This window comes from Onychomys torridus, chromosome 20 (genome assembly GCF_903995425.1).
Source record: "Onychomys torridus chromosome 20, mOncTor1.1, whole genome shotgun sequence".
Classification (NCBI taxonomy): domain Eukaryota; kingdom Metazoa; phylum Chordata; class Mammalia; order Rodentia; family Cricetidae; genus Onychomys; species Onychomys torridus.
The window spans coordinates 28,998,148-29,025,897 of NC_050462.1; the positions used below are offsets into that span (position 1 = coordinate 28,998,148).

The window sequence follows — 27,750 nt, forward strand, 5'->3', positions numbered from 1 at the left end:
AATGATTCTGATGGAAGTTCGACATCTAAATTGTAAGCATGTAGTACACAAATTTTGAGGATTTAAAAAAATTACACAAACAATAGAGGATAAGAACAGGTCAAAGATGTTATTTAAACTATTTAGTTTTATTATTCATTGAATTACTATTTTTTGATATATTAGTATGTACTTCTATTAATGTGGTCACAAGAAATATCCAAAATCACCTACATGGCTCTTACATTTCTCCTGAGAGTAGTGTTCTAGTCTAAGTTCCATGAAGCCTCACAGGTAAACAGAGCAGATGGAGTTCCCTTTGCTGTGAACCCACTGATACTCGATTTTCCTCTGACCTCTACACAGCAGCCAAATTGGAAAGTGACGTCGTTATAATGACAGGAAGCTGACTGGTTCTGCACAGTTCTTGTTTGAAGCCTCCTAAGTGTAATCACAACCAAGTTTCTGTTTAGCAATGCTCCATCACTAAGTCTCTAATCCCATCAGGAAGAGGCTAAAGGGACTACCCAGTCCAAGGAACTACAGGAAATAAATCAGGGAGTGCAAAATACTTACCAGTGAGGTCACTTGTCTGGGAACTGGATAGCCCACCTTCAAAGCTCTGTAAATTCTTAGTAAATGACTATCGCACCATACTCTCTAAGGAGAGTTTGGTCTGGGTTCTACACCTCGCTTTATGCCATATGTCCTTAGGATTAACATAGGTTGAATAACAAAGCCACTACATTTTCTAATAAGCATACACACAGGTGATACTGGATAGGAAATGAGTAGATCTACAGACATCCTACTGTCCATTGGGGGATATTGGATAGACACACATTATTTATAAAGAATGACTCCATACATTGGCTGCAGTTTATTATCTATCACCACTTCAGGGTAAGAAATCTCATCCCAAGAACAATCATACAGAATGGCTAGAACAGAGATATCCTGATTCATTTCAATAATTCCTCAGTTACACGCTCCTTGACAAATGTTCCATTGAGTGCATGCAAATATATTAGCAAAATGAAAACGTAGGGAGAAACCTGCAAATGGACCATAAAGATCAGTGCTGCACTCTCTCAGGTCTGTTCCTGTCTTCTCTACTTAGTCAAGATCTTTCTTGTGTGGAATCATCCCAAAGAGCAGGTCAATCTTCACTCCCCCTTGCTTCCCTGAGGTGTTTCATTTTGGTATTTTCAGTTGCCACTTCCTGCCTTCTAGATTCTAACATTTCATTTCCAACTGCTTGCTGTATCTTCTTTGTTTAAAAAAAAAAAAAAAAAAAAAAAGACCTCATACAGTTAAGTTACCCTACACATGAATAAGGCAACCAAAGAGTTAAACAGCAGAACAAACAAAAACCTTAAAAAGGAGGAATCCAGATCATTCCTTCTAAATGGGGAAAGCATCCTGAATATACTGAATATAAGGCAGTAGACCGTCTTCACTGGGGAGCAAGCCCTTAGGTTATCTGCTGCTGCTGCTTCTAGTCACCAGTCAGCATCCTAATTAATTAGCAGTCCTTCTAATTAGCAGTCTGGCTCCTAAGAATGCATCCCTCTCAAAGGTGGGCACTCTTGTATTTAACACAATGCTTTAATGGGTGGAAAGTTCAAGTGATGTCTCTGTACTAAAAAAATACTTTTATTCAATACCTAATTATTAGCATGAAATACATTTTAGGCCCCGAGAGTGTGGTATCCCAAGTGGGTCTCTCTCTTTATCTTCCTCTACCTCACCGAAAAGTAGATGATTCAGATCTTTGACCTAGTTTGAGAGACGAGGAAGGCTCATCTAAAACATTACAAGTTTGACATGGCATTTGAGAATGTATAAAGAGTGAAAGAAAGAATATTTCCTGGAAAAAAAATGTTCTAACCTGGACATGGTAGCACACCTCTATAATCCCAGAGACTTGGTTGAGGCAGGAGGATAGACCATTTGAACATCATTCCAAATCTGACACAGACAAAAATGTCAAGCATGAGATGATTTGTGATTTCCTTTTTGAACAAATTAGAATATATTAAGGGATTTTCATTAATGACTTAATGAGGTTTAAGATTAATATTTATCCTACAGAATCATTCACTCATTCTTCTACTTGACTGCCAATGGTCCGAAAATCTTTAATTATAATCTCTTTGTTTTGGTTTACCAACACTATCAATATGTACTAGGAAAGAACCTTTCACCTTCTTCTAAAATTTTCAGCATATGGGAGACTACAGTAGAACACTGACACACGCTCACACAGCTATACTGTCTAGAAAGTTATTGTCCTTGGTTCAATACTTGTATTCAGATTCTACAGTGGATTACTATTACTTGGAACAGAGCCAAAATAGTGAGGATGATGAAGAAAGAAGTTGAGGGATGGGCAACGTCAACCAAGAGAGGAACAGTAGCTATTTTGGTAAATACAAGAGATGAGGGAGAAGGTCCCATTTTGTAAATATCTTCAGACTTCTACAGCTAGCACAAGGAAGTATACCTGTCAAGTTGGCCACACACACATGGACATGATACTTTGTTGTAAATATACCAGTAGCCAAATTAAAAGATCCAGGTGAATTCTAGCACCATAGTTAATATACTGACAAGACTACCATTTTTAGCATGTAGCCATCACTAAAATTACCCAGAAAATGGATACTTCATGTGCAAGGAAGATCTTAAGGATGATTTATCCTCATCACCTTTGCTGTGGAAAAAAATAAAAAACTGGGATGTATCACATTGCATCTGATTCCAGAAGAAGCCTGACATATGTTAGGCATATAATAATTGTTCATTGAAGAATAATAATAGCTAACACTTGGGTAGAATTTGAGATGAGCCAGCTACTTTTCTCACAGCTTTCTGCATTTAAAAATGCCTGGTTTTCAAAACAATCTGATGGGTAAATATGTAATAAGACAATTTTATAGATGAGCAATTGAACAAGATCATTTAAAAAATGTTTATTTAGTGTTTATGTGTATGTGCCTATGTGAGATGTGTAGTGGGTATGAGCACCTACATAGGCCATAGATCATCAGATCCCTAAGAGCTGAAATTACAGGTAGCTGTGAGTCTACTGTTCTGGGTGCTGGAAACAACTGTGTTCCATCTTAAGTCATCACTGAGCCCTGTCTTCAGACCCCAGCAAGATAGACTGTTAGTAGTAGTCTTTATATTGCACTGAGTATACTTACAAATTGCAGCCCAAGAACATATTTATTACAGATATTTTTCATTTATGGTAATGCTAATACAGCAACAAATAACTATTGAACGGAAGGCACTGTTTAGAGCACTTTAGGGTCTATTCCTCAGTACTCCTAACAAGTTTTATGAATGAAAACCATCACTAACGTCATTTTATACATGGCAAAACCAAGTTTAAGATACATTCTTAAAAATGTATTAGAATGGGGGTGTGGTTCACAAGTAGATCCTGTGCTCATAGTACATGATTTCCTGTGTTCTGTTTCTAGCACCCCAAACTGAAAAACAATTTTAAATATAATGTTTACACATATTTCTTTGAAGAATATTGAAAACAGGGCAATGACTATTTCACATTGCTCTTGGTATCAATAGGAGGGCTAGACACTGCCCAGAGCAGTTTCACCTAATAAATAACACTTTGATTTTCACAGTGACCTCTGAGAGCTGGGTACTTTTCTCATCATTTTATAGTGAGAAAGTGGAAGCTGGCAGAGTTTCGGTAGACACACAAGAAGGGTGATGTTGGGGTTCTGACTTATGTAGTCTGATGTTTCATTTGAAGGTCATACTCAGATTTTGTTGTCTTCCTCTCAAGAAAACAACAACAACATTAAATCCAGTGCTTCCCACATGTTAGGTAAGTGCTCTGCTACTGAGGTATACTGCCACCCCTAGGTACTGGATTAATTCAGAAATAATCTGAATAAGAAGAACTATAGAAGTTTCCTGTATCTCTCACCTGACTCTAGAAATAAAGACACCAATTATAATTCAATATGGATAAGTAATGTAAATACTTTATCTGTTAGAATTAAAAACCAGAACACCAATTATACACCCTGCTACTAAGATTCAAGAAATGTCCAAACTATTTTGAAATAAATTACAATTTTAAAGGAAGTTTGTTTGTATTTTATGAACTCTTTCTGCCTCTCAGTCTTTGTCTCTTCCTCCCTCCCACTCTTTTTACACACACACACACACACACACACACACACACACACATACACACATACATACACACACACATACACACACACATACACACACACATACACACACATACATACACACATACACACACATACATACACACACATACACACACACATGCATACACACATACATACACACACACCCATACATACACACACATACACACACATACATACACACATACATACACACATACCCATACACACACACACACACACACACACACACACACATACAAACACACACATACACACACATGCTGTGGATATCGCTCTGTGTAAATAAAGTTCTGATTGGCCAGTGGCCAGGCAGGAAGTATAGGCGGGACAAGAGAGAAGAGAATTCTGGGAAGTAGAAGGCTGTGGAGACACCGCCAGCCGCCGCCATGAAAAGCAACATGTAAAGACACCGGTAAGCCACAAGCCATGAGGCAAAGTATAGATAAGCAGAAATGGGTTAATTTAAGATAGAAAAAGTAGATAACAAGAAGCCTGCCACAGCCATACAGTTTGTAAACAATGTAAGTTTCTGTGTGCTTTCTTGGTTGGGTCTGAGCGACTGTGGGACTGGTGGGTAAGAGAGATTTGTCCTGACTGGGCCAGTCAGGAAAACTCTAGCTACACACACATACACACACACATACACACACATACACACACATACACACACATATACACACACATACACACACACATACACACACACACACACACACACACACACACACACACACACACACAACAATTACTTTTGCTTTAAAATCATCTTTAGGACTAAAAGGTCAAAAGAGAATCTGATGGAATAAAAACAATGAAACACATAATGAGTTGATTTAACTCAGTGAATATTGACATTTTATTTTTTTATATTAATTTGTATTTGTCATCCAGGCATGTTTGAATACCACTCAGAATTTTAAAAAATATTCACTGAATAAATAACTTTCACTTTAGGAGCTACATATATACTGCATGTAGTTCATTTATTTGTTCCAATGCTTCAGAGTCCTTCCTATGATGCTTATAAAATATAAATTCACACAGATCCCTAATGATGACATGTTAATAGTGAAGCAGCATTTTAAAGCTTGTCATGTCCCTACACATACTAATTCAAGATTTCCCCCATACATAGACACCACACCTTGTTGTCAATAAATAATTCCACTTTAATGGCAAAGTAATAATTTAGACAGATACAGGGTGCACATTTGCAAAAAAATATATGCAAGCTGGTTTACAAGCTAAAGGGACAATAAACCAATAGAAAATACATCATCCAGTTAGGTCCATTGACACCAAGTACTTATTGTTGGGGCTTTACAAAGACTACAAAATTTCTCAGGTGATTTCTTTCACTGCTTCTGCCTATTTACATGATATGTTACATCCAAAAATGTACAAAATATAAAATGTATACAGACAAATGTTTCACAAGCTAGTTTACGTTGTAAACTAGGCGTACCTACTGGGATGTATTGCAAGAAGTTCTGTTGATGCTCATGTGTGTGGACTGTGTTTCTCGAAATGGCAGGGGAAGATTAGCAATTTTCCTTAGATGACTTATCATACAAGGGCAACTAGTCACTCATCCAGCTACATACATCATTGTTGCACGACAGATTTGACCCACAGTTGAGGCTCCAAAGTCAGGGTGACAATTCTGTGTGCATAAACTCAGTCTGATTTCCCTCAGGGCAATAGCACCGTGTAAGGACCTATATGTCACTTAGTGACACTCTGAAATCTGCACAGATACCTCATGTTGTTAATTTTGTTCTAGAGAAACCAACCCATAGATGGTCACAGAGGGTAGCACCAATAACATGTCCCAAAAGGCATACAGAGCTACATCTACACCATGGCATAGACCTTAGGTTTCATCAACTTTGAATCTGTCCTCTGTGGGTAATATAACTTCGCCAGTGAGTGATTAGCTTTCACACACTGTCTTTATAGCCTGCCACAAGAGATGTATTTTCAGACAGTTACTCATCCAAAAATGTACTGGCCTTGTGTACAGTTCGGAAGCATGCTCACTGTAGCACGGATAGCTCCTGCATTGTCACAACAACTTGTAAGTACAGGACAAACACACCAGATAATAACAGCTTCGAGGGGTTGCATTCTGTATTTGTTTGCAACATACAGGAAATCTCAGCAAGTGGAACACACCTCTTAACACCAACAGGATAAAATACAGTTTTGTTTGTGTTTGTTTTGATTTTGTGCAAGTTTGAAAAAAAATCATTATTTACAATACCTACCCAGTAGACTGTGCAAATCTAACCTTCTTGTACAGTATACATACTTCCTCTTCCACAGTGACTGACTGCATCAGTATTCTTTAATGGTGAATGTCTCATCTCCAATAATAGCAATCAAAAACAACATGCGTCCAAACTAACATTTTTTTTTTTCCTTTGAAAGATAAAGACAAGGGAAGGAAAGCCAAATAGTTGTGCTCATGGTGAATCCAGGGCTTATAGCTCACCTGGACCCGAATTAGAAATCTCCTACCTTCTGAAATGCTTCCATTTAGAACTGGGTGGAATGAAGCCACCTGTCTCTGCTTTTAAGTGACGGTCACAGAGGGGTTCTACGGTTCTCAGATCATTTGCAGGATAGGCAAAGAAATCTCTTTATTCATAAGATAAAAATACTGTTCTTTCCCCTATCCATTTCTTCAAGAAAACGAAAATAAAAAACGATATCTAGAAGTGAGGCTGCTGTGTTAACTGGTGTGTTGCTGGGTTGTAAATGAAGAGACAGTGGAAGTAACCAATGGTTTAGGATTGAAAGCAACTGTTAAGCTGTTGGAGAAATCTGTTTTAAGGCAGCGAGACAGCACCATAGAAAATGTTCCTTCTTTCACTGAAAAGGCGCAAACAAATAAAGCCCTAAAAAAGCCTTTTGTCAGTGTTGACTAATAATTAGTATAAAACTCTGGTTCAGGGAGTGGGCAGGTGGTTTGAAAAGACCACTGTGGGTAAAAACAATCTTATAAAACCCATGACTCATACACTAAGAAGAGAGTAGCTCACTTCAGAAGAGTGCAGCGGTCAGTAGGAAGCTGGCCCTTCCCATTCACCGCCACAGCAGTGTTTTTCTGGTGGTTGCACAATTCCCTTTGTGCTTCTGGAGAGGACTGGCCTCTTCCATTCCTTCTGCAATGGAGTGAACACACACCGCAAACACTACCGGAGCCCTGTCACCAGCACCATGTGGCACAAAGGCAGTGGCGTGGATCAGAAGAATGGACCCTGCCTGAGGAGGGCAGCCCCTCAGAGGAAACAAAAGAAAGGCACGAAAAAAAGAAAGGAAAAGAAAAAAAAAAGTAAGTCCTGCATTGTAAACTTTGAAAGAGGAATAAACTAAAGTCCAGTCTGCTCTCGCGTGTGCAATCTACTCAGATGCCCTGTCCTTAGGGTCCTTTCCAGTTGTGCTATGGAGCCCTTGCTCACTTCATGGTTATAAAAATGCCTAGGAATAGAATAAGCAAAGTTCCCATTTCAATTTAGCATCCTGGCCATTGCAACTTAATTCTGCTGCTTCCTCGGAGGCCACATGACTCTAGACTCTGGGTCAGGGCCCTGACAGGGGACTTTTCATACTGGCAGTGGTTTAGTGACAATACCTGTCTTTTAAAACACCTTTGAAAAGCATCGTCCTTCGCCTAACTCTTTTCACCCTTCAGAGGGTGGATTCAAGAGACTAATCCAAAATGTCTTCATGGCGGTGGATGCTATCACTGTCACAGCTCTGTGTGCCCGAGTAGTTGGCTGCTTCCTGGAGTTTCATTAGCATATTCATCTGAAGAAAGAGAAAGAGACATCCTTGTGAGCAACTATGCATGGAGTCAGCCAGCCCCAGAATGAGGAGGGCGCTGAGCCATCTCAGAGAACTGAACTTTTCTCATCCCATCCAAATGAAATGCACACAACAGTTAATGGGTTTTCGCTCACCGACCGACCTGGCTCCTGAATTGTTTCTCTCAAATATGACTACAGCTCTAAACCAGAAGAAAAAAAAAAAAAAATAGGGCCGCAAGATAACTCTTTTATTTAGGGCTGTGAATGAATACTGTTTCAGCAGGGAAACAGAACAGGAAGCTATCACAGCTGGACATCTGGGGTTGGTTGCAGGAGAGCAAGCCAAGCTTCCCAGCTTTTTGGCTGGGAGAAGCAGAGAGCATTGAATGGCAAGTGAAAGTCATGAATGTTCACACACACACACACACACACACACACACACACACACACACACACACAGGCTTGCAAGCACTATCCCTTGAGAGAGAAGCAGGGGATGGATGGAGTGGAACAAAGTCAGCTGCTGCGCACAGCACACCATCTGTTGATCAGGAGCTGACCTCGAGAGGGGGTAACTAGAGGAAGCAGACCATGAGCATTTGAAGAAGGAGAAGGAAAGAATGACTGTCAAGTGTTTGCTGTCACTGAGGCTCTGGCTGAAATATGATTGATACATCACTGAGAACAAAAGCCACCGTCTGGAACAATAGCAGCGCTCTCAAGCTTCTCAACCTCATCGGAGAATATGGTCGTGTTTGTTCCAGGAGAGAAAGGACTTGTGCATGAGAGGACCTGGGGAGAAAGACAGCTTTCCGATGTATTATGAAATAAAAGGCTTGGATTTCAATAGATCTGCAGTTCCACTATTAGAGATGGGAGCTAGGAAAACAAAAAAGTATGTTTAAAAGCAGACTGGGAAAATCGATGGCTCAACAATTTCCAAAGGCACAGGGTAATTGGCGCCTGTCTTCGTGAGGGTCAGGGACTTGTTTTCTTATTGAGGGTTTCTTACAGTACAATAAACTTTATATTGCGTAGTGCCAAATACTAACTACAGCACTTCCTGCAACAATCAAAGTTGCCCTTTATCTTTCAACTCAGAGAAATAGAGCAGGGATATCTAAAACAAGATTTCTTGGTCTTCAGTCAGGCTATGAATATGTGTATGCCAGTATAAAATGTATGTGGAATACATGATGAACTGGTAATCATCAATTCCAGCAAGAACGCCATTTTGACAAAGAGGCTGTGGTTATAGGAGTGTTTTGAAATCATGTTGATAATTTCCAGGGTGTTTTTCAATAGAATTTCAGCCTTAACTACCTTAATGTACTAAACCAGCTACACAAGGAAATGAGATCAAAGTAGTTCCTGATAATGCCTGAAACTTAAGCATTTGATGGAAGCTGGTTTATAAAAGAGAATTATGTCTGAGCACCCTCCTGACTTAAAAAGAGAAAATGCAATACCCTTTGACCCCAGTGGGCACAAGGTTCACATGTGCTACACACACACACACACACACACACACACACACACACACACACACAGGCAAAATACTCATATACATAAAATAAAATACATAAAAGGAAATGGTGCTATATAGTAGGTTCAGTTAGCATCAGCTCCCAATCTCAGATCTGTAATAAACACATACAGTGGGATTTATTCTGTTTATGGCAGTGTTTATATACATTAATATCAAAGGGCATTATAAAAAGAAAGTAAGTATACATATGACTCAGTTACCATTGTGATCAATGTGGATTCTCTGCACATCATTTTCCCCTGGTCTCCCCTGCATCCTTCCTATACTCACAGCCAAGATAATGCCTATTATTCAAACATGTTCTTCCATTTATCTCACTCAGGAGCTGAAACTCTACCATTCACCCCAGCTCCATACTCTGTCCTCCGCTCTGTTACTAGAATCATCTACAGCAACTACAAATCTAAACAGAAAGACACTAGTGAAAAATACCCACTGATGCTCCACTGTCCATGTGATAAAGTTTTAACTACCCGTAAAAATAAAATGGCTCAATGAAATCTAACAGCTGGATAAGTCTATAGTTTTAATTCTTCCAACCAACTGATAACTGGCCTCTAACTCTTAATTTTCGCTGTGCTGTTTGGCAGTGTTTTGTGTGACACTTCCTTGATTTGAGAGGCTGCTCTGTATTCAACCACATGAAAAACCCCAATGCTTGTATCAACTCTCAGCTCAACCATCCCAGACTCATAATTCTGCCCTCCAAGTCTCCTGCATTTCTGTAGTTTATGCATACATCTTGCATCACTCCTGGACTATGTCCTTTTAAGATCCTAAATGATGACACCCTACCATGATCACCAGATCTTAGCATTTTTAGCACACACATGCCAACATTTTGGTGATGCGGGTACCTTTCCTTTTTAAAACAATGTTCAGTGTACCAGAACATTTGTCCTTGTTCAGATTCAAAACCAGGCTCCTGACAATAATAATTTCCCTACTAGGATTTCTAATTTAGATTAGACTGCAACATGTTCGCTTTCCATTGGTGATTATACAGATATACAGAAACAAAGACAGAGACAGCCTATGTTTGTTCACAACAGAATATAGCTGACCCAAGGTTTAGTTTTAGATGGTACTTTCTGTCACAGAGCATGTAATTCCTTCTTGAGGTTCTCACTAGTACAATACTATAAGAACACAAAGTAGATATACGAAAAAGTGGTCTTTATTCCCAGTCACAATATGTACTCAATACTCTCATAATAGTCACACACAGGAATTCTATACACTTATTTAAACTACTGTAGTGCTTCTACAACTAAATTATATGCACTAGCACACAGAGGAAAGTAGTAAGACTACCTCCTTTTTCATTGCTACAGAGATGGCTCAACGGTTTAGGATATTGACTACTCTTCCAGAGGACCCGGGTTCAGTTCCCAGCATCCACATGGCAGCTATTGAACTATCTGTAACCTTAGTTCCAGGAGATCTGGACCCCTCTCACAGACATAAAAACATCAGTGCACACACAAATAGATAAATCTTATAAACAAAAGAGTTTATCCTTCCCCACTGAAAGTAACAGAAGACTAACGGTGCATTTAATATGGTTAGTTGATATACAGTAAATAGGTTTTGTTCTGTGTATATTTGATTATATTTTATGGGTAAACTTCAGTTTTCTCTTAAATACCTAGGGGATTGTCACGACAACTAAAATACTGATTATTTAAATATCAACACAATTTAATATATAATCAGAGAAAAATTATAGTACAGTTTGAACCAGTTTGAGGGTCTCATATATTTATATTTGACAAATAAGTTGGGTTTTGTTTTTGTTTATTTGTTCATTTGTTTTTTAAGAATTTCAACCAGGGACATTGTGCTGAAGGTAATATTTTGAATGATGACCCCTTCCCAGCTGGTTTCATCTATTACCAACAGTAACTGGTCTTGGATACTGACAGCTAAATGCTAACGACCACACACTGACATCAAGGTAAAACAAGCATAATCGGACGCGCTCACCAAGGGGTCCCCTTCTGAGTCCGTCTGGGGAACGCGCTTTGACGCTGTGGCTTCCTTCGCAGATGTGCAGCCCTCATACCCAACATCTTCCGGCCGCACCTGCAGCAGTGCCGGGCCCTCCTGGGGCAGGGAGACAGGATTCCACGGGTACGTCTCGAGGACCCACTTGGACGGATCTGCCCACGGTGCCCGTTTCCCGTACATCTGAAAGTTTACCACACACAAATATCATTGCTATTAGGTGGGGGCAAAAAGCGTGACTGCTAATCAGGTGGTTATTTTCACATTCAGTTCCTGTGGGTCTTTCAGGCAGATTTGCCAGATTTTAAACATATTTGCATCTACATAGCTCACTTAAAACCTCAAAATTCTACAACCTAGAAGGGGGCACCCGAGGTGGGAGAAAGCATGGAGGAGGTTTATTAGGAAGAAATAGAGACATTCTTGTACGCGTTTGCTCTTGCTAGTAACTTGACAAAACCAGGGCAAAGAAACAAACAAGAAGTCCTCAAGGCTGATTAAAAAATAAAATGAAAAAAAAAAAAAAAGCAAAATCTGTTTTTTACAATAATGGGAGTTCTCTAACAAAACGTACTTTGGAAAGACAAAGAACGAGAGCAGCTTTTTGTCCATTCGCTGTACTCCCGATTACCATTTCCCCTCCAGTAGCGCCCGTCCCCTCAAAATTCCATCGCTTCCCTTTGGAAGACTTCCGATACATTTATAAATAAGAGCAACAGGAAGGGGCTGGAGAGATGGTTCAGCGGTTAAGAGCACTGGCTGCTCTTCCAGAGGTCCTGAATTCAATCCCCAGCAACCAGGTGGTGGCGCACAACCATCTGTCATGAGATCTGGCGCCCTCTTCTGCCCTGCAGGCATATGTGCACTGTATGCGGAACACTGTACATATGTAAATCTTTTTTTTTTTTTTTTTTAAGGGAAAAATGGAAACACAAGGATGAATTCTGTCAGAATCTATGGGAAAACGATGAGCACAGTAAGAAAGAGACACAAGAGGCGGGAGAAAGTCATGTCAGTAGAATACAGGGGCGAAAATGATGTAGGAGTTTCTATGGTAGAAGCAAAGCTGAAGAGGGCACGGTGAGGGGCTAGAAACAGCTGAGACTGTAAACAAGGGGTAAGGCTGAGAGGACATGGACAAAGATCCACACTTAGGACGAAGCAACAGTGTGCTTTCTTGTCCCTTGGGATCTGTGCCACCAAGGACCGCTCTGGTTACCAGGGGCTCTAATGACATGACCTCAGAGGACAGACTGCCTGCGGTTTGTCCAGTAATGATGGGTGCTTTTATTTAGTGGTTCAGTGAGACCAAAGGAAAATATAGGTATTGTGAGTACAAGCCCACCAAATACTTTTAGGTTTCTCTGGAAATTATATTAAAATTTGAATCCGTGATAATATAAAAATTTTCCAGGTCCCAGTATTCCTTTGGGAGGCAGGGACAGAGGCAGAAATCTGAAGATTATTTGTTTTGCATTGTGATTTAAAAGAAACATAGCTCTCTTGTCAGGTGGTGGTGGCACATGTCTTTAGTCCCAGCACTTGGGAGGCAGAGGCAGGTGGATCTCTGTGAGTTCAAGAACAGCCTGATCTATAGTGAGAGATCCAGGACAGGCACCAAAACTACACAGAAAAACCCTGGCACACACAAACAAAAAAAAACCTCTGTCTCACACCCCCCAAAAAAATCTGATTGTTTTGTCTCAGTTAAAAACTACTTAATATATGGTTTAAAAAACACACACAAGTACTACTAATTAAAAGTAGAATGTAATTCTTTTTTGGGGAGGGATTCAAGACAGGATTTCTCTGTGTGGCTTTGGCTGTCCTTGAATTCACTCTGTAGCCCAGACTGGCCTTGAACTCAGAGATCCACCTGCCTCTGCTTCCCAAGTACTGGGATTAAAGTCATGTGCCACTAATACCTGGCATTGTACAATTCTTAAAATGTTTGTGTTTAGGGGTTTGAAGAAGGGTTCAGTGGTTAAGAGCACTGGCTACTTTTCCAGAGGAACCATGTTTGATTCCTGGCAATGACATGACAATTTACAATCTTCCTTTACTCTATATCTAGGGTAACTGACACATTCTTCTGGCTTCCAAAGGCACAAGACATGTCTGTAGTGCACATACTTACATCCAAGCAAAACATTCATCACATAAAATAAAAATAATAAGTAAATCTAAAAGAAGAAAAAAAAATGCAAGTCTAGAATTGACCTCAAAAGACTCGAGTGTGTTTAAAGAACAGATGACAGCCATTTTAATGAATCAGCTAGGACAGCAAGAGTATGAGAGACCAACAACAAAAAATGTGAGTATTGTAAGAGGAGAAATTTAACACCCAGAAAGAGCTGATTTGATCACTGACATTTCAAGAACAGTGGAATCACCAGCAGAAAAACTCAGATTGTGTGTGTCAGCAGCACCCTTTCCAACCAGAACATGTGTCCCAGGGCATTCCCCAGATGGTCCTCAGCAAAGCACCAGCCTTCCTTCATCCAAAAATGACTTTCCTTTTCTGTTCCTCCAAATGGAGAGACCCAGAATTATTTCTTCATTTCTTCTGATATAAGGTCCTTTGACATGATTAGATCCAGTGATATGACTTATGACCTTTTCTGCCCTAGAGGGCACAGATGGGGCCCTCCAAGACTCTCATCTAAATTCTTTCAGATAGTAAAGGTTTCAACTTCAACAAGAATTTTCCATCTATTAAAAGTATGCTCTTTTTGCCTATTTCATGTGCTGTCTCCCAGCTTGATCCTCTATACCTATAAGGTAACTTATTGCTTTTCACACTATCCTAGTACAAATTCTCAGGAGCCACAGCAAGAAACTTGCTGTTTGAGAGATTATGATTACTTAAATGATTATGACTCACCCAAATGGAAGCTTTACACAATTATAATGGCCAAGGAAGAGTTTAGCAAATATTATTTACTATAATATAAAAAAAACCCATGTATCTCCAAAAATAGACTTTTAAGGAAGTTAATCTAAGGAAGTTAAGCAGTTTATATATCACCACTTTGGGGCTCATAAGGGTTCTGCTGCTTTTTATTTGTTAGCAAGCACATATGAAATATCAGTCTATATATAAGGATTAGGATAATAGTTTATTAATATGGAAAATGTATCTGGAGGGAAAATAAATTTACCTAAATGTTAATTTTAAAACAAAACTTCTCTAATATAAATGAGTTTTCATAAATGATAATATGATTTTTTGAATAAATGAAATTTGAGAGACCAGCTTACATTGTAGGCAGCACCATGGTTTTTGAAAATTCATGAAATGCAAAATGTTTGAACTAAAGCTGCTGTGGGATAATCCTTTTCTACACTATGAATATTTATTACTCTCATTTGCTAATAAACAACTGATTGGCCAATAGCTGAGCAGGAAGAGATTGAGCTGGAGAGCCAGACTAGGAGAATTCTGGGAAGAGGAAGGGCAGAGTCAGAGTCATCTACAAGTGCAGAGAAGCAAGACAAAAATGTCATACTGAGAAAAGGAACCAAGCTAAACATAGATACAAATTATGGGTTAATTTAAGTGTAAGAGCTGGTTAGTAATAAGCCTGAGCTATTGGCTGAGCATTTATAATTAATATAAGCATCTGTGTGGTAATTTGGGAAGTGGCTGCCAGGTACATGGAAACATGTGGTGGGGACAGGAAACATCTAATTACATAAAGTTATGTCTTTTTCCTTGGATCCACTTACTAGTCTATGCCCTAAGATGTATACCTGTATAATTAAATATCTGTTCAGTAAGAACATGTTTAACACCCATTACAACAATCTTAGCCTTCAGTGTATAGTGTTGGGCAAGCTCCTTTTGTACAGACATACACAATAGCCTTGTGATAATAGACACACTTCTGCACACTTGTTGCTCTTTACTTACTTTAGTTTTCTGCATAAATAGCCAAATAAATAAACGCTTTTGTTTTTATAAGAATGAGGGTCTGGCTTCCTTTTTGCTTCATTTTTTCTATGTAGTAATACAAGTCATATACTCTACCTGAAGGCCTTCTCTCACTGCCTCCAGAACGTAAGGTACCAAGGAATAATTCCAGAGGTCCATGAACCACACCCTAGAACCTTCTACATCCATCGGGCAAGGAAGGAAAAGCCGTGGACCTGAGAAGATACAAGTGGTAAAATGTTTCAGAAACATCATATTTACCAATCCAAACACATGTTTAGAGATGTTTTGGAGAAATATAACACACATTCCTAGAAAATTCTAATGTTGGTCTGCCCAATCATTATGAGAACATGTTCATGAAAGGTTGAGTCTCCAGGCCTCGTTTTTCCTAACAATGAAACATTAATAAAAGGCAAAACACAGGGTGAAGAGAAATAGTGAAGTTTATGATCCAGTCCTGTTTTACAAACAATGTAAAGTTCAGTTCCAAGGAGATGAATTGTCAATTACAAAATGCCATCATTTGCAGAATTTGGAATCAGTCTAGACACTGTAAGCTGAAGACAGAAATAATGCCTGCAGCTGAGGATTTCTGATGATTGACAGCAGTGGGAAACATACTTCTGCCCAGGAAACTTAAGAAGGAATGGAAAAACAAACACCATTGTGCCCCTGAAAGAGGGTAACTCGGTTTTATCTTCTGGGAAAAAAATGTGAAACACAAGACTTATTTATAAGAAGTCCATTATTTTTAAATAAAGTCTTCTCTCACAGCCACATCTGAATGAGCTAATAGATAAAATATGTGAATTATTCTTACTAGCATAAAAAATTACTCTGAGTACTTTTTCTTTGGACTGGTATTCTGATTTTTGGACACTTTCCTATTTCAAACTTAATTTTACTCCCCCTAATTGTCAGATACAATGAAATAATTGTAGATATAACACTCAGAGAAAGACAGTTTTAGGAAGGCAAAGAATCCTTTAATCTTTGGGAGCTTTGAAAAGCCTAGCTTTCCTTGTTATTTAACCATACAATCTGGCCACCTTTACACAGTGCTTTCAGCACCTGGAAAATGGAATATTTTAACTTTGGAACTCACCAATAGTGACGTCAGAAGAGCTATGTGTTTCCAAAAAACTATTGAGATGATGCCATGTCTTAGGAATCCAATCTATGATTTTCACTAGGTCATTATTGCGTATATTCCTTTCAATTTCCATCTCTATCAGTTTCCTTCGAAGATACCTGCCTAAGAAGCCTTTCACTGGTTCTGTGTGGTTTGAACACAATACCCATCTACAAGAAAGAAAAGAAAAAAAAATCAGATGTCCTTTTGTAAAACGTAAAATTTATTTCCATAGTAATTTTCATTGCAATATAAAGCACTAATGTTCCCATATTAATTGATGGCCTCAGTTAGATGCCACAAGCATTTAGAAAATCTATTGTCATTAGAGTTATAATACGGTAAATTTTACTTCCTAGCTTCCATGAAGCTTATGTACTGAGAGTGGGTGGGTGCACACATGCTGAGAGGACTTCTGTGGGAGAATTGTAGATCCTGACTTAGGAGCTCTCTTCTCAGTCTTCCCTCAGAAGCAGGGTGCTCTCTTTTAGCCAGGGAAGTAGTGAGCAGGGAAAGGAACACGTTTCGATTACAGATTAAAGATCACAGGATGTCTGTTTGAGGAAGAGTGCCAGGAGAAGTGAAAATTCTCTCCAAGACACAGGTTACTACGGGCAGGATTGTCAACAACCAAATGGAAAAGCAGCCATCCTTCTGATTAGAAAGACACAATAACATGTACACACAGAGCACAGCTAGGCAGGGGGCACACACGCGTACACACAGAGCACACACACACACACACACACACACACACACACACACACACACACACAGAGTCCTTCAAGTCCTTACCTGAAATTGTGGTGTAGCTCTAAATTTGGTGATGAAGAGACTCCCTGATTCATTGTGCCAATAATATAAGGACTAGGAAAAATAAGAGAATGAGGTCTGTGCTAGAGAGAAAGTGATTAAAAGAAAAACAATTAAGAAAAGCAAACCCTATTCTATTTTAACAGTAGGCTTTAAGAGGGAAGCTTCATAATGTTCAATTGGAAAGTGCCAAAAGTAATAGGAATGTAATTTCTATTGGGGATTCTAACCTGAGCTCTGGCACTCTGGGCAACACTTCTTTCTCTCCAATCTGAACCTTAGTTTATAACAAAAGGAGACCTACAGAACTTTTTTCTTTCTTTCTTTCTTTCTTTCTTCCTTTCTTCCTTCCTTTCTTTCTTCCTTCCTTCCTTCCTTTCTTTCTTTCTTCCTTCCTTCCTTTCTTTCTTTCTTTCTTTCCTTCTTTCTTTCTCTTCCTCTTCTCTTCTCTTCTTTTCTTTTCTTTTCTTTTTTCTTTTTTTAGAATGTTTCACTATGTATCCCTGGCTGGCCTTGAACTCACAGATATGTCTGCCTCTGCCTCTCAAACACTGGAATTCAAGGCATGCGCCACTGTGTCCAGGTTAGGCTAATATCTTAGAGCTCTTATGCTTATATCAAAACCTTGTTAGTTATCAGTTATTTAATGATTCTTTATAAATTAGTTTCTTTTATGTGTATGAGTGTTTTTATCTCATGTACATCGGTGTGCCACATGTGTGTCTGATGCCCCTGGAGGTCAGAAGAGGGTGCCAAGTCTGGAGTGATGGACCACTGTGAGCCTTTTTGTGAGTGCTGGGAATCTTCCAGGTCTTCTGTAAGAACAAGTGTCCCTAGCCATCTCCTCAGCCTTCTTAAAGCTCTTTAGTCACACAGTAAGATTTGCTCCTCACTTTAATCTTTATGTTATGCTGATCAATTTGTAGCATTTTATCACTAGCAAAGATTGATTTTTTTTTAGAATACCAATTATTTAGAATACCAATACTACTAAGGTTATTGCCATTTATATTGTTGTGTTCTCTATGTCTTTCTCTAGAGACAATGCTCCAATGAACATGTAGGTTTTCATATTATTGATATTATTATTGATGCCTTGATTTACTCTGTCCCTCCACTTTAGATAGCAAAGCATTGCATTATTGGAGGGACCTGTATCTGAATGAATTAACTTCACCCCTCTGGAAAAGTTGAACTGATAGTAGGGACTGAATAGAGAGCTCAAAAACATCCTTCTGGTCATCACAGAATCATTCAAAGAACCTGACCATCCTACCACCCACACTGGCATCCTAGACTTCCAACATGTCTATGGAAACTAACATCATCAAAGACGACATAATGCTTCCATAAAAGTTCCCAAAGATCAGGTGCAGTGGTGTGGGGAGACAGAGGCAGGGGGATTACTGGGAAGCTGAGGCAAACTTGCTCAACATAAGGAGACCCTGCCTCAAAACAAAAACAAGCAACAAAACAAAACAATACACAGCATAAAACCTTCCTGGAACATAGCTGTGGATAAATAGGTATTCTAAAGCACACATACAGATTCTATGGAAATTTAAGATACCATTAAAAGTTCTTGCACTAATAGTATCCACTACAAGTCTTAAAACCTGAAAAGCTACAAAGAAGTAAATGGTATCCCCATTTCTTTTCTTTTCTTTTTTTTTTTGAGACAGGGTTTCCTGGAACTCACTTGGTAGCCACTTGGCTCTGCCTCCCAAGTGCTGGGATTACAGGCGTGCACCACCACTGCCCGGTAGTATCCCAATTTCTAAATGTGATTGTTTCAATTATTTTGAAGAGCTTACCATTTGTTGTATTTACAATTGAGGAAACCATTGAAGATATCACTCAGAGAGCCCACGTGGTGAAGATTATCCAGAATTATGACCACAGGGAGCTCCACCCCATTATTGTCAGCACTGCACTGCTCAGCCAGGTTGGCAAGATACTGCTGCAATTCCTTAAAGAGACAGAACAAATACATCAGAGATGAGTCTCTAGCACATGCAAGCAATTCACATTTTTAGGAACAGCATACTCTGTCCTTCATTCAGGTTCTTTTCATTATTGTCAAAGCCCATTTAAAATTGAGAGGCTCCTATTTTTAAAAGAAGGGGGGAGTGGGGAGGAGAGCAGGAAGAGTATTTCCATAGGCCGTCAAGAACCAGAAACACAGCTGTATTTCAGGGGTTTCTCCTCAGAAGGAAAGCCAGTTGAGTTTTAGACAGGAACTCTCTTGGTAAATTATAAATATCAGGTATCTTTTTTCTTTTTAATATTTCAATAAAGTAGATTTTTGCCAAAGTTATTTCAGTTATAGACTAGAGCCAAAATGGCACCTTTTAGGTTCTGTAGTAGAATATTATTTTAAGGTGTGTTACTTTTGTTTATGTTGCATTTGTTTAACTCTGTGACACTGTATTATTGTGCCTGTCTAAAACACCTGATTGTAGCTGGAAGATTTCCTGTGTCCCACCCAGTCTGCAGCCCCTCAGACCAAAGTAAACACACAAAGGCTTTTATTAATTAAAACTTATTGGCCATTAGCTCAGGCTTACTACTGACTAGGTCTTACACTTAAACTCATCCCATTTCTGTTCATATATATGTTGTTACGTTTTCTGTGGATTTACTTGTATGCCATTACATGCTGCTCCCTGAACGGTAGGCTGGCATCTTCTCATTCAGCTTCCCTCTTCCCAGAATTCTCCTTGTCTGCTTATCCCACCTATACTTCCTGACTGGCTACCAGCCAATCAGTGTTTTATTAAACCAGTATACAAAAGCATTATCCCACAGCACCTGATGGTCTAATAAAGAACTGAATGGCCAATAGCAAGGCAGGAGAAAGAAAATAGGTGGGGCTGGAAGACAGAAAGAAAATAGAGGAGGAGAAATTTGGGAGAAGGGAAGAGATCAAGGAGCCAGAGGAAGAGAAGGAGGATTCCAGGGGCCAGCCACCCAGCTACACAGCAAGCCATGTTGTAAGAGTAAGATTTACAGAAGTAAGAGAACGGGAAAAGCCCAAAGACAGAAGACAGATGGGATGATTTAAAGTTAATTAAAGCTGGAAAGAAACAAGCCAAGAATGAGCCTCTGTGTATGATTTATTTGGGAGCTGGCTGGCAGCCCCCCCAAAAGAGCAAAACCAAACAACAACAAGGTTCCTCACACTTTCAGCATTTTGATTCGAACTAATTGGATGAGTTGTATGTAAAAGCACATCCCTAGTCCTCAAACAACAAAAAAAGTAGATGATTATTTATTTATCTTATTCATTATCAGATGACTGCTGCAATTTTAAACAGAGAAAGCATGTCTTATATTTCATGGGATCATTTAATACCAGCACTTAGCATTTCTTGGGCTTCCTAGTTATTTTCCATGCATTATTCTTGTCTAATAACTTTGAACCTAAATAAGATAACCAGTTCTCTGATTGACAGTTCTCACAGATGGGTAGGTCAGGAGCAAAATTAGGTTCCTTAGAATTATCCTAATCAGTAAGAACATTTCCATAATATTTGCATATTCATAATGCCATTTTCAATTTGTAAATCTTGCTCAGGGTTAAAACAATTCAATGATCCCAATTTCTGGCAGCCAGGTAAACACATGCCCCTCACACACGCGATGCTTCCTCACTCTATCTATGAAGTTAACTTAGAGAACTGACAGCAGAGTGGATATGCTGGGCACAGCAGTGGCATTGAGTAATATTTGTTCAAGTTTTCTGATGGGCTCATAGGGAGGTGGTCTTTGAGATGATTCTTAGGTAATAAGTAAAATTCCAACTGGTAAGTTTGAAGTTATCCATTGCTTCAACACACTTTTATCAAGAATTTACTATGTGTCAGGTACACTGGTACTGAGAACTCAAGGAACCAATGTAACACGAATATTAAAAGGTCTTATTAATAAAAAACAAACCCAGAGTCAGATATTGGGGTGAATGCCGAAAGGTCAGAGAAGCAGAACAAGCCATGGCTTCCTTACCTTGTCAACTCCTCTCAGCTGATCCTGTTTCCATAAATTCTCAGACTGAAAGGCCTCTGAATCCTTACCCCTGGAGGGTCTCAGCTGAACTGCTGCTAAAAGCCTAAAAGCTTAAAAGCCTCTAGTTCCTGGTCCTCACATCTTATATGCCTTTCTGCTTTCTGCCATTACTTCCTGGGATTAAAGGCATGCATCTTTCTCAAGCAAAAACATGAGATCTCAAGTGCTGGGATTAAAGGTGTATGCCACCATGCCTGGCTGCTTCCAGTGTGGCCTTGAACTCACAGAGATCCAGACAGAGCTCTGCCTCCCAAATGCTAGGATTAAAGGTATGTGCTATCACTGCCTATTCTCTATGTTTAATATAGTGGCTGTTTCATTCTCTGACCTCAGATAAGTTTTATTGGGGTACACAATGTATTGGGGGGGGACACAATATATCACCACAACTGAGTTTCTTTGTTCCAAGAATATCCAGTAGATTAACACACAACCTGAGCAATAAGAACATCACAACACCAAATAGAACGTGACATGCATAAAGCACCACACTGAGAGTTAAAAGAAGCCTCTCCTAGGTTTAAACAACAGAATATAATGAGAAAAAATATTTAAAATATTAAGAACAAAAACCTCACAAAAGTCAGAACGTACAACTGCAAGCTATATTCCAGAAAATAATAAGGATGCTGCTGTTACAGAGGGACACAGTGCATGTCGTGGTATGTGAAAAGGAATGGAAAGAAAAAAAAAGAAGAGACTGGATTCTTGAAGAGGGAATTGGAATGTATCACATAGAAAATGTGGACCTATGGACCACTGATACCTCTGTTTGCTTGTCAGTAGGAGGGAATAATTTATTTATCAAAAGAAATATACAAAATGACTAATAAAGATAAAAGCATTCCAGAAGCTTATCATGTGCAGAGAAGTTAGGCAATACACATAACTATAATTAAGATAAAATAGCAGTATTTTCATCTCTTTTGTTTTACAACATATAAAGATTACTCACAGCCTCTGGAAAACACTCACAAGTAGCAGAAGTACTTCCCACTATTTTTTTTTTCTTTATGGGAAATATTTTGATGTTTAAAATGAGAGAGGAGCTTCTCATACAGAAAAACAGAAAGAGCCAAAGTCAGAAATAAGAAAACATAATGCCCAAAAGACAGGTAGAAAGAATGAGCTTGGTGAAAGAAAAAACGCATGCCAATCACTAAAAAGAAAGTTTACAATCTGAAATGGTAGGGGAAGATCATCAAACACCCCCTGGTGACCACACAGACGTAAGTAAAATTCATGGGATGAGAGTAAGGCAGAATTATGATTTTGCATAAAGAGAAAAGGGATGAGCCAAGAGAACACAGAGACTGTTGAAGCCAAAGGACACTATCATTCTGAACAGGAAAAGTGTGATATTCTGTATTGAGTATAGAAAGCCACAGAAAACACTCGAGGGTTATAATTGAGCTAGATTTTAATTATGAAGAGAGATCCTATTTTCCATCACGTGAATGGATAGAGCTGACAAGAGTGAAGAGGAATTCTAGGGGAAAAAAATTGTAGGAGTCTGAGTAAGCAGGCGGTTAGGGTAGAGGTTAATGGAAGAGGATGGGCCTCTGAAGCGGGCCACATCTGCCATTTCTAAATAGAATTTGATCAGATGAACTAGAGCACAGCTGTCAGTTAAAAGAAAACTTTGAAATTGGGGAGGATGGGCATGGCTAATGATGTTCAATTCATGTCTACCGTACAGGTTAGCACACATGGAAGCAACTAGAATCACTCACTGGGAAACAGGAAAGAGAAGGAAGATAGAACGCTAGGAACATTTTCATTGGTGAAGGCAGAAAAAAATTAGTAAAAAGACCAAGAAAGATCTTACCTGGGAAGTAGGAAGGAAAAGAAAAATTAGAATTATAAAAGCAAGAATTTTTAGAAAGGAAATTCTTTTAATATCAACATATTCTATACAAGGAATTAAGAGACTTCAGACCAGCAGAAAAATTCATGGATATGTAGTAGGTTCTTGAGAATACAATAAAAGCCATGGGCCACTGGAAAGCACTTTGTGATCCTCGTGGCCAGCTTACGGGATAAAAAATTTAGGTCAAGGGGGAGACGTGCTTACATTAAGCATTACCAAGTTGGGTAAAAGAGAGCAGTGCCCGATGCCAGATGGACATAGCCATGAGATGAATTCACATCTAGACTTTGAAACCATGGAAAACACCACTTTTATAGGGAGATCACAGCCTTGGATTCTGACTCGAGACACATTACAGATGGATCTGCCCGGGCCAGTTTTCTGATCTTTTTCCTACCTACCATTCCAAGTGGCTTCAGCTGGCCACATACTCTTTACTAAATCCATCTCCATCCTTCTGGATCTGTTCTATCAAATGTCACAAAGTGTAATTGTTTGTGTGCTTTGCTCTCAATCACAATATTCCAGCTGGCAGCTTGAGAGAGAGCTTAAAGTGTGGGAAGAAGAGGAACAGAATGTAAAATGAAGAGGTACCAAAACCATGAGGAGACACTTTTCTTTTTCTCTTTGATGGCTTATTGTTTGATTTTTTTTTTTTTTTTTTTTTTTTGAGTAAGTACTTTCTGGCCATGTCTTTTCAGTACTTTCTAATGACAAAGCATAAAACAAAGCAGCAATTACATGGCTCTATTTTTTTTTTCTGCAGCAAAAGACTTATTATTTCATGCATAATTAGCATTTTATTTTAGAAAATCTGTATTTCTCATTGCTACCCCTACACAAACTTAACTTGTCATTCCCTCTTCATTTATATCATCCTCCCACTCCCACTCACTCTCTCTCTCCTCCAAAATCCAAAAAACTGTGGATTCTCTGTCAACTTGAGAATAATAAGCCATATTCTCTGGCACTGATTTTGCATCCAGCCTGACTGACAGCTCATTCATACAGAACAAACTAAGGGAGAAAAACCAACATCTTTCATCTGTCTTTTGTGCTTTCTTGATTAATACTATATTATTGGTCCAAGAATTTCTTCCTATCACCATGTTTTTTTTAAATACTCCTGAGATTCTCACCCCTGACCACTTAGCAGCAACAAAATCTGAATTGATCTAATAGCAATGTCTTTGCTCATCAGAAAAAGACTATTAAAATATGTAATTAGAGCCAGGTGGTAGTGGCACATGCCTTCAATCCCAGCACTCAGGGGGCAGAGCCAGGTGGATCTGTGTGAGTTCGAGGCCAGCCTGTTCTATAGAGCAAGATCCAGGATAGTCACCAAACCTACACAGAGAAACCCTGCCTCGAAAAACATATATATATATGAGATTAGAAACAATTTAAATTATTAAGAATTTCTCCTAGTACTAAAATTAAAAAAAATAAATGAAACCATAAAAGAACATGTACAACAAATAAATGCATTTTCCAAAGAGAATATTTTGTTAGCGGATTTGACCCACTATACTTGACATTGTTAGACTGCATCCCATTGAATTTTAGAGTTGATACATTTAATTCTAGCCATCTACAAAATGATCCTCCACTTTATCAAAATGTTTCCATCTCCTCTTCCAAATCCATTTTAATTTCTAACCACTTTTTTGTTTTATTTTTTCAAAACAAAGAACTTGTGTAGAGTTCTGGCATGTCAACACTGAAGAAAAGCCAAAAAGAACATAGGGGATGCCCAAGAGACCTCAGCATTCTTTTATCTTTTGGCTGGAAAGAAAAGTACCATGTGCTAAGAGGCTTTCATGTGGAGATACAAAGAAAGGGGAATGCAGGAGACATTAAGTATGCAGGTGGGAACAAATGAACAAATGTCTCCCTCTAATGCAGCTTAAAGAGGAGTCAAGTTTTCCACCTTGGGTTTTCTGCCATTCTTCAGTCCCAGTGACAAAGAATGGCACAACCACAAATTTAGAAAGTACTCAACTTCAAAGAAATACTCAGAATTTACAGACTACATGCATTTAAGCTTAAGACACCCCATTGTGCTTTATGTCCATTATTGTTGGGGAAGAATTTTGAACCAAGGTATATGTATGTTGGGGGTGGGGGTAAGTGTGTACTTGTGCAAGAAATCTCCATTGGGGTGCTTGTGACTTTGGATAGTTTATCTCTGTATCTTTCTATATAGCCATCAACTGCAAACACAAAACAAAACAAATCCACACACATTTCCTTTGAGTTCTTCCCACAGCCTTTCATTTTCCTTCATTCTAGAGTTGAGAGAAAAAAGAAGGTGCCAAGGAATTGAGTAACGGTCCCCAATGTTCCCGCTACTTAATGAACCATCCCACAGAGATGGGTCTGTTCATTTAGTTATACATTTGGCTTATATGAAGAATCCAATAGGTTTGGGGGTAACATTACCTTTTATCTTGGGGGTAACATTAACTTTTATTTTTGGGGTAACATTACCGTTTATCTTGAAATCTCAGATTTGATGGATTTTCTACATCTCCTCAAGGCTTGGGTATTAAGTAGTTACTTGCTGGTTGGTGGGCTTTGAGGAAGTGACTGAATCAAGGGGCTGCATTAATCAATTAACATCAATTGACTAACCTGCTGATGAGTTGATACTGAATGGGCTATTCAAAGGGAAAGTCTGGTGAAACATTGTAGTTCCCCAGGACCATGTCTTTAGAGGGTATACAGTGTCCTCCCTTTCTTTCTAACTTGTGGCTGCCATGAGATGATCCTCTCCATCTCACCAAGTTCTCTTGCATCCATGATGTTCTGCATTGCCAGGTTAAGCAATAGGGCCAGCTGACCATGAACTGAACTCTCAGAAACTGTGGGCCAGAATGAATCCCCGGCCCCCTCAGTTTATCTCAGGCATTTTATCATAGTGACAAGAAACCGACCAACACACTGAAAGGCTTGGTGAGTTTAGACCATTAAACTTGGCCACTTTGAAAACTGTGGTATGATTCTCTCTCACTGGGTAGCAGCCTCAGGTAGCAGCCACTGAGATTTTTAACAGTGTGGGAGCCCACAGAGGTTTCCTAGTGAGAGCTGAGCTTGCTTTACCCAGCAGGGCTGCATAAGGGGATGGATTGACTAGTGCTCGGTTACCAGGAATTTAGAAGGGTCTACACTTGGCTGTGCTAGGGAGAGGTCTTTTGTTCAACCCTTGGCCGTCCTTTAAAAAGCCCTTAAGAAGAGACAGAAGGGGCCAGTGAATAAGGATCCAGGTCCTCCCGAGGCTACCCTGTGTTTCTATCTGTCTCTCTCTCTCCTCTATATTTCTATCCAAATATTTCTTACTTCTCCCTCCTTACGAGTACCCTGGGGAAGAAGCGGGAGCAGGTTTCACACAAAACAGAACTGGGAAAACTAGTGTAGTGTTCTGAACACGGTAACCATCATCTACTTCCTATTTTAGTACTCTTTATTTTACTAAGTATAGAAGTGCCAGTGAGGTGTTATAGCCTCGCATGCCAATGTAACAACAGACGGGTTGGGTTTAGAATGGTGAACCACTGCAACATTCCTCACTTTCCCAAACTTCTCTTGCAGAATTTTCCTGGAGACTTGATGTAAGCAAATTGCTGCTTTCCCAGAATTTCTGCGAGTATTACTGTTATCTCCAAATCAATCCCAATTCCTGTAATGTCCCAGTTAATTTCTGTTCATTTCTCATGCTTCAGCCAAATATTGTCTTTTTATACAGCCAGGCTCTGCCTGTGGAGTCATTTAACCCTCTTGTTTCTACAGCATCATAAATCACTGCCTTTCTTGTCCAGCACTTTGTCAATGCATATCTTAAGGGACATCAGCAACAAAGGCCCTACCATTTTATTCCATATAATCCCAGTGACTTTCCCCAAATGTGGTAAGTGACTGTTAGTAAAAATAGTAGTTTTGTGAGCATTAATTAAAGCAAAGTTTGTTCGCCCACTAGATTATAATAGTAGTGAATGACATAATAGGTTTTTTTTTTTTTTTCCTCATGTGTGACACGTGAGCTGCCTGTAATTTTAAACCTTGATTGCTGAAGACACTTCTGGAAAATAACAGTTGTTCTCTTAGTGTTCTGTGACTTACCTTGCTTGACTTGTGGTCCACATTAAAAGTAGCAATTGCATCCTCTGTTTTTTTCCTCCCAGATTTGGCAATGACATATTCAGCAAGTTTGTTTGCTAAATAGGTCTTTCCAGTACCACTCGGTCCTGAGAGTATAATTCTGTGGTGCTCCATCAGCAAGTTAAAGTACCTTTGGGTAATTGGTTTAGGGATCAGTGTATCAAAAACAAAACTGTCCAGACTATTTTCTTCTACCCCTGAGGGAAGA

At 39.1% G+C, this 27,750-nt stretch overlaps 1 protein-coding gene across 1 annotated transcript in view; it reads right to left on the reverse strand.

The window, feature by feature from the left end:
• Positions 1–5,065: 5,065 nt before the first annotated feature.
• The window catches only part of Nav3 (neuron navigator 3), a 762,474-nt gene continuing 739,789 nt past the window's right edge, over positions 5,066–27,750 (reverse strand). Inside the window, exons 34-40 of the mRNA XM_036169458.1 lie at positions 27,504–27,739; positions 19,264–19,418; positions 17,432–17,503; positions 16,610–16,806; positions 15,598–15,716; positions 11,547–11,750; positions 5,066–8,012 (exon numbers count right to left, since the gene is read on the reverse strand). Of these exons, the coding sequence (XP_036025351.1) occupies positions 7,914–8,012; positions 11,547–11,750; positions 15,598–15,716; positions 16,610–16,806; positions 17,432–17,503; positions 19,264–19,418; positions 27,504–27,739 (1,082 nt within the window). The 3' untranslated portion in view covers positions 5,066–7,913. The remainder of the gene's footprint in view (positions 8,013–11,546; positions 11,751–15,597; positions 15,717–16,609; positions 16,807–17,431; positions 17,504–19,263; positions 19,419–27,503; positions 27,740–27,750) is intronic.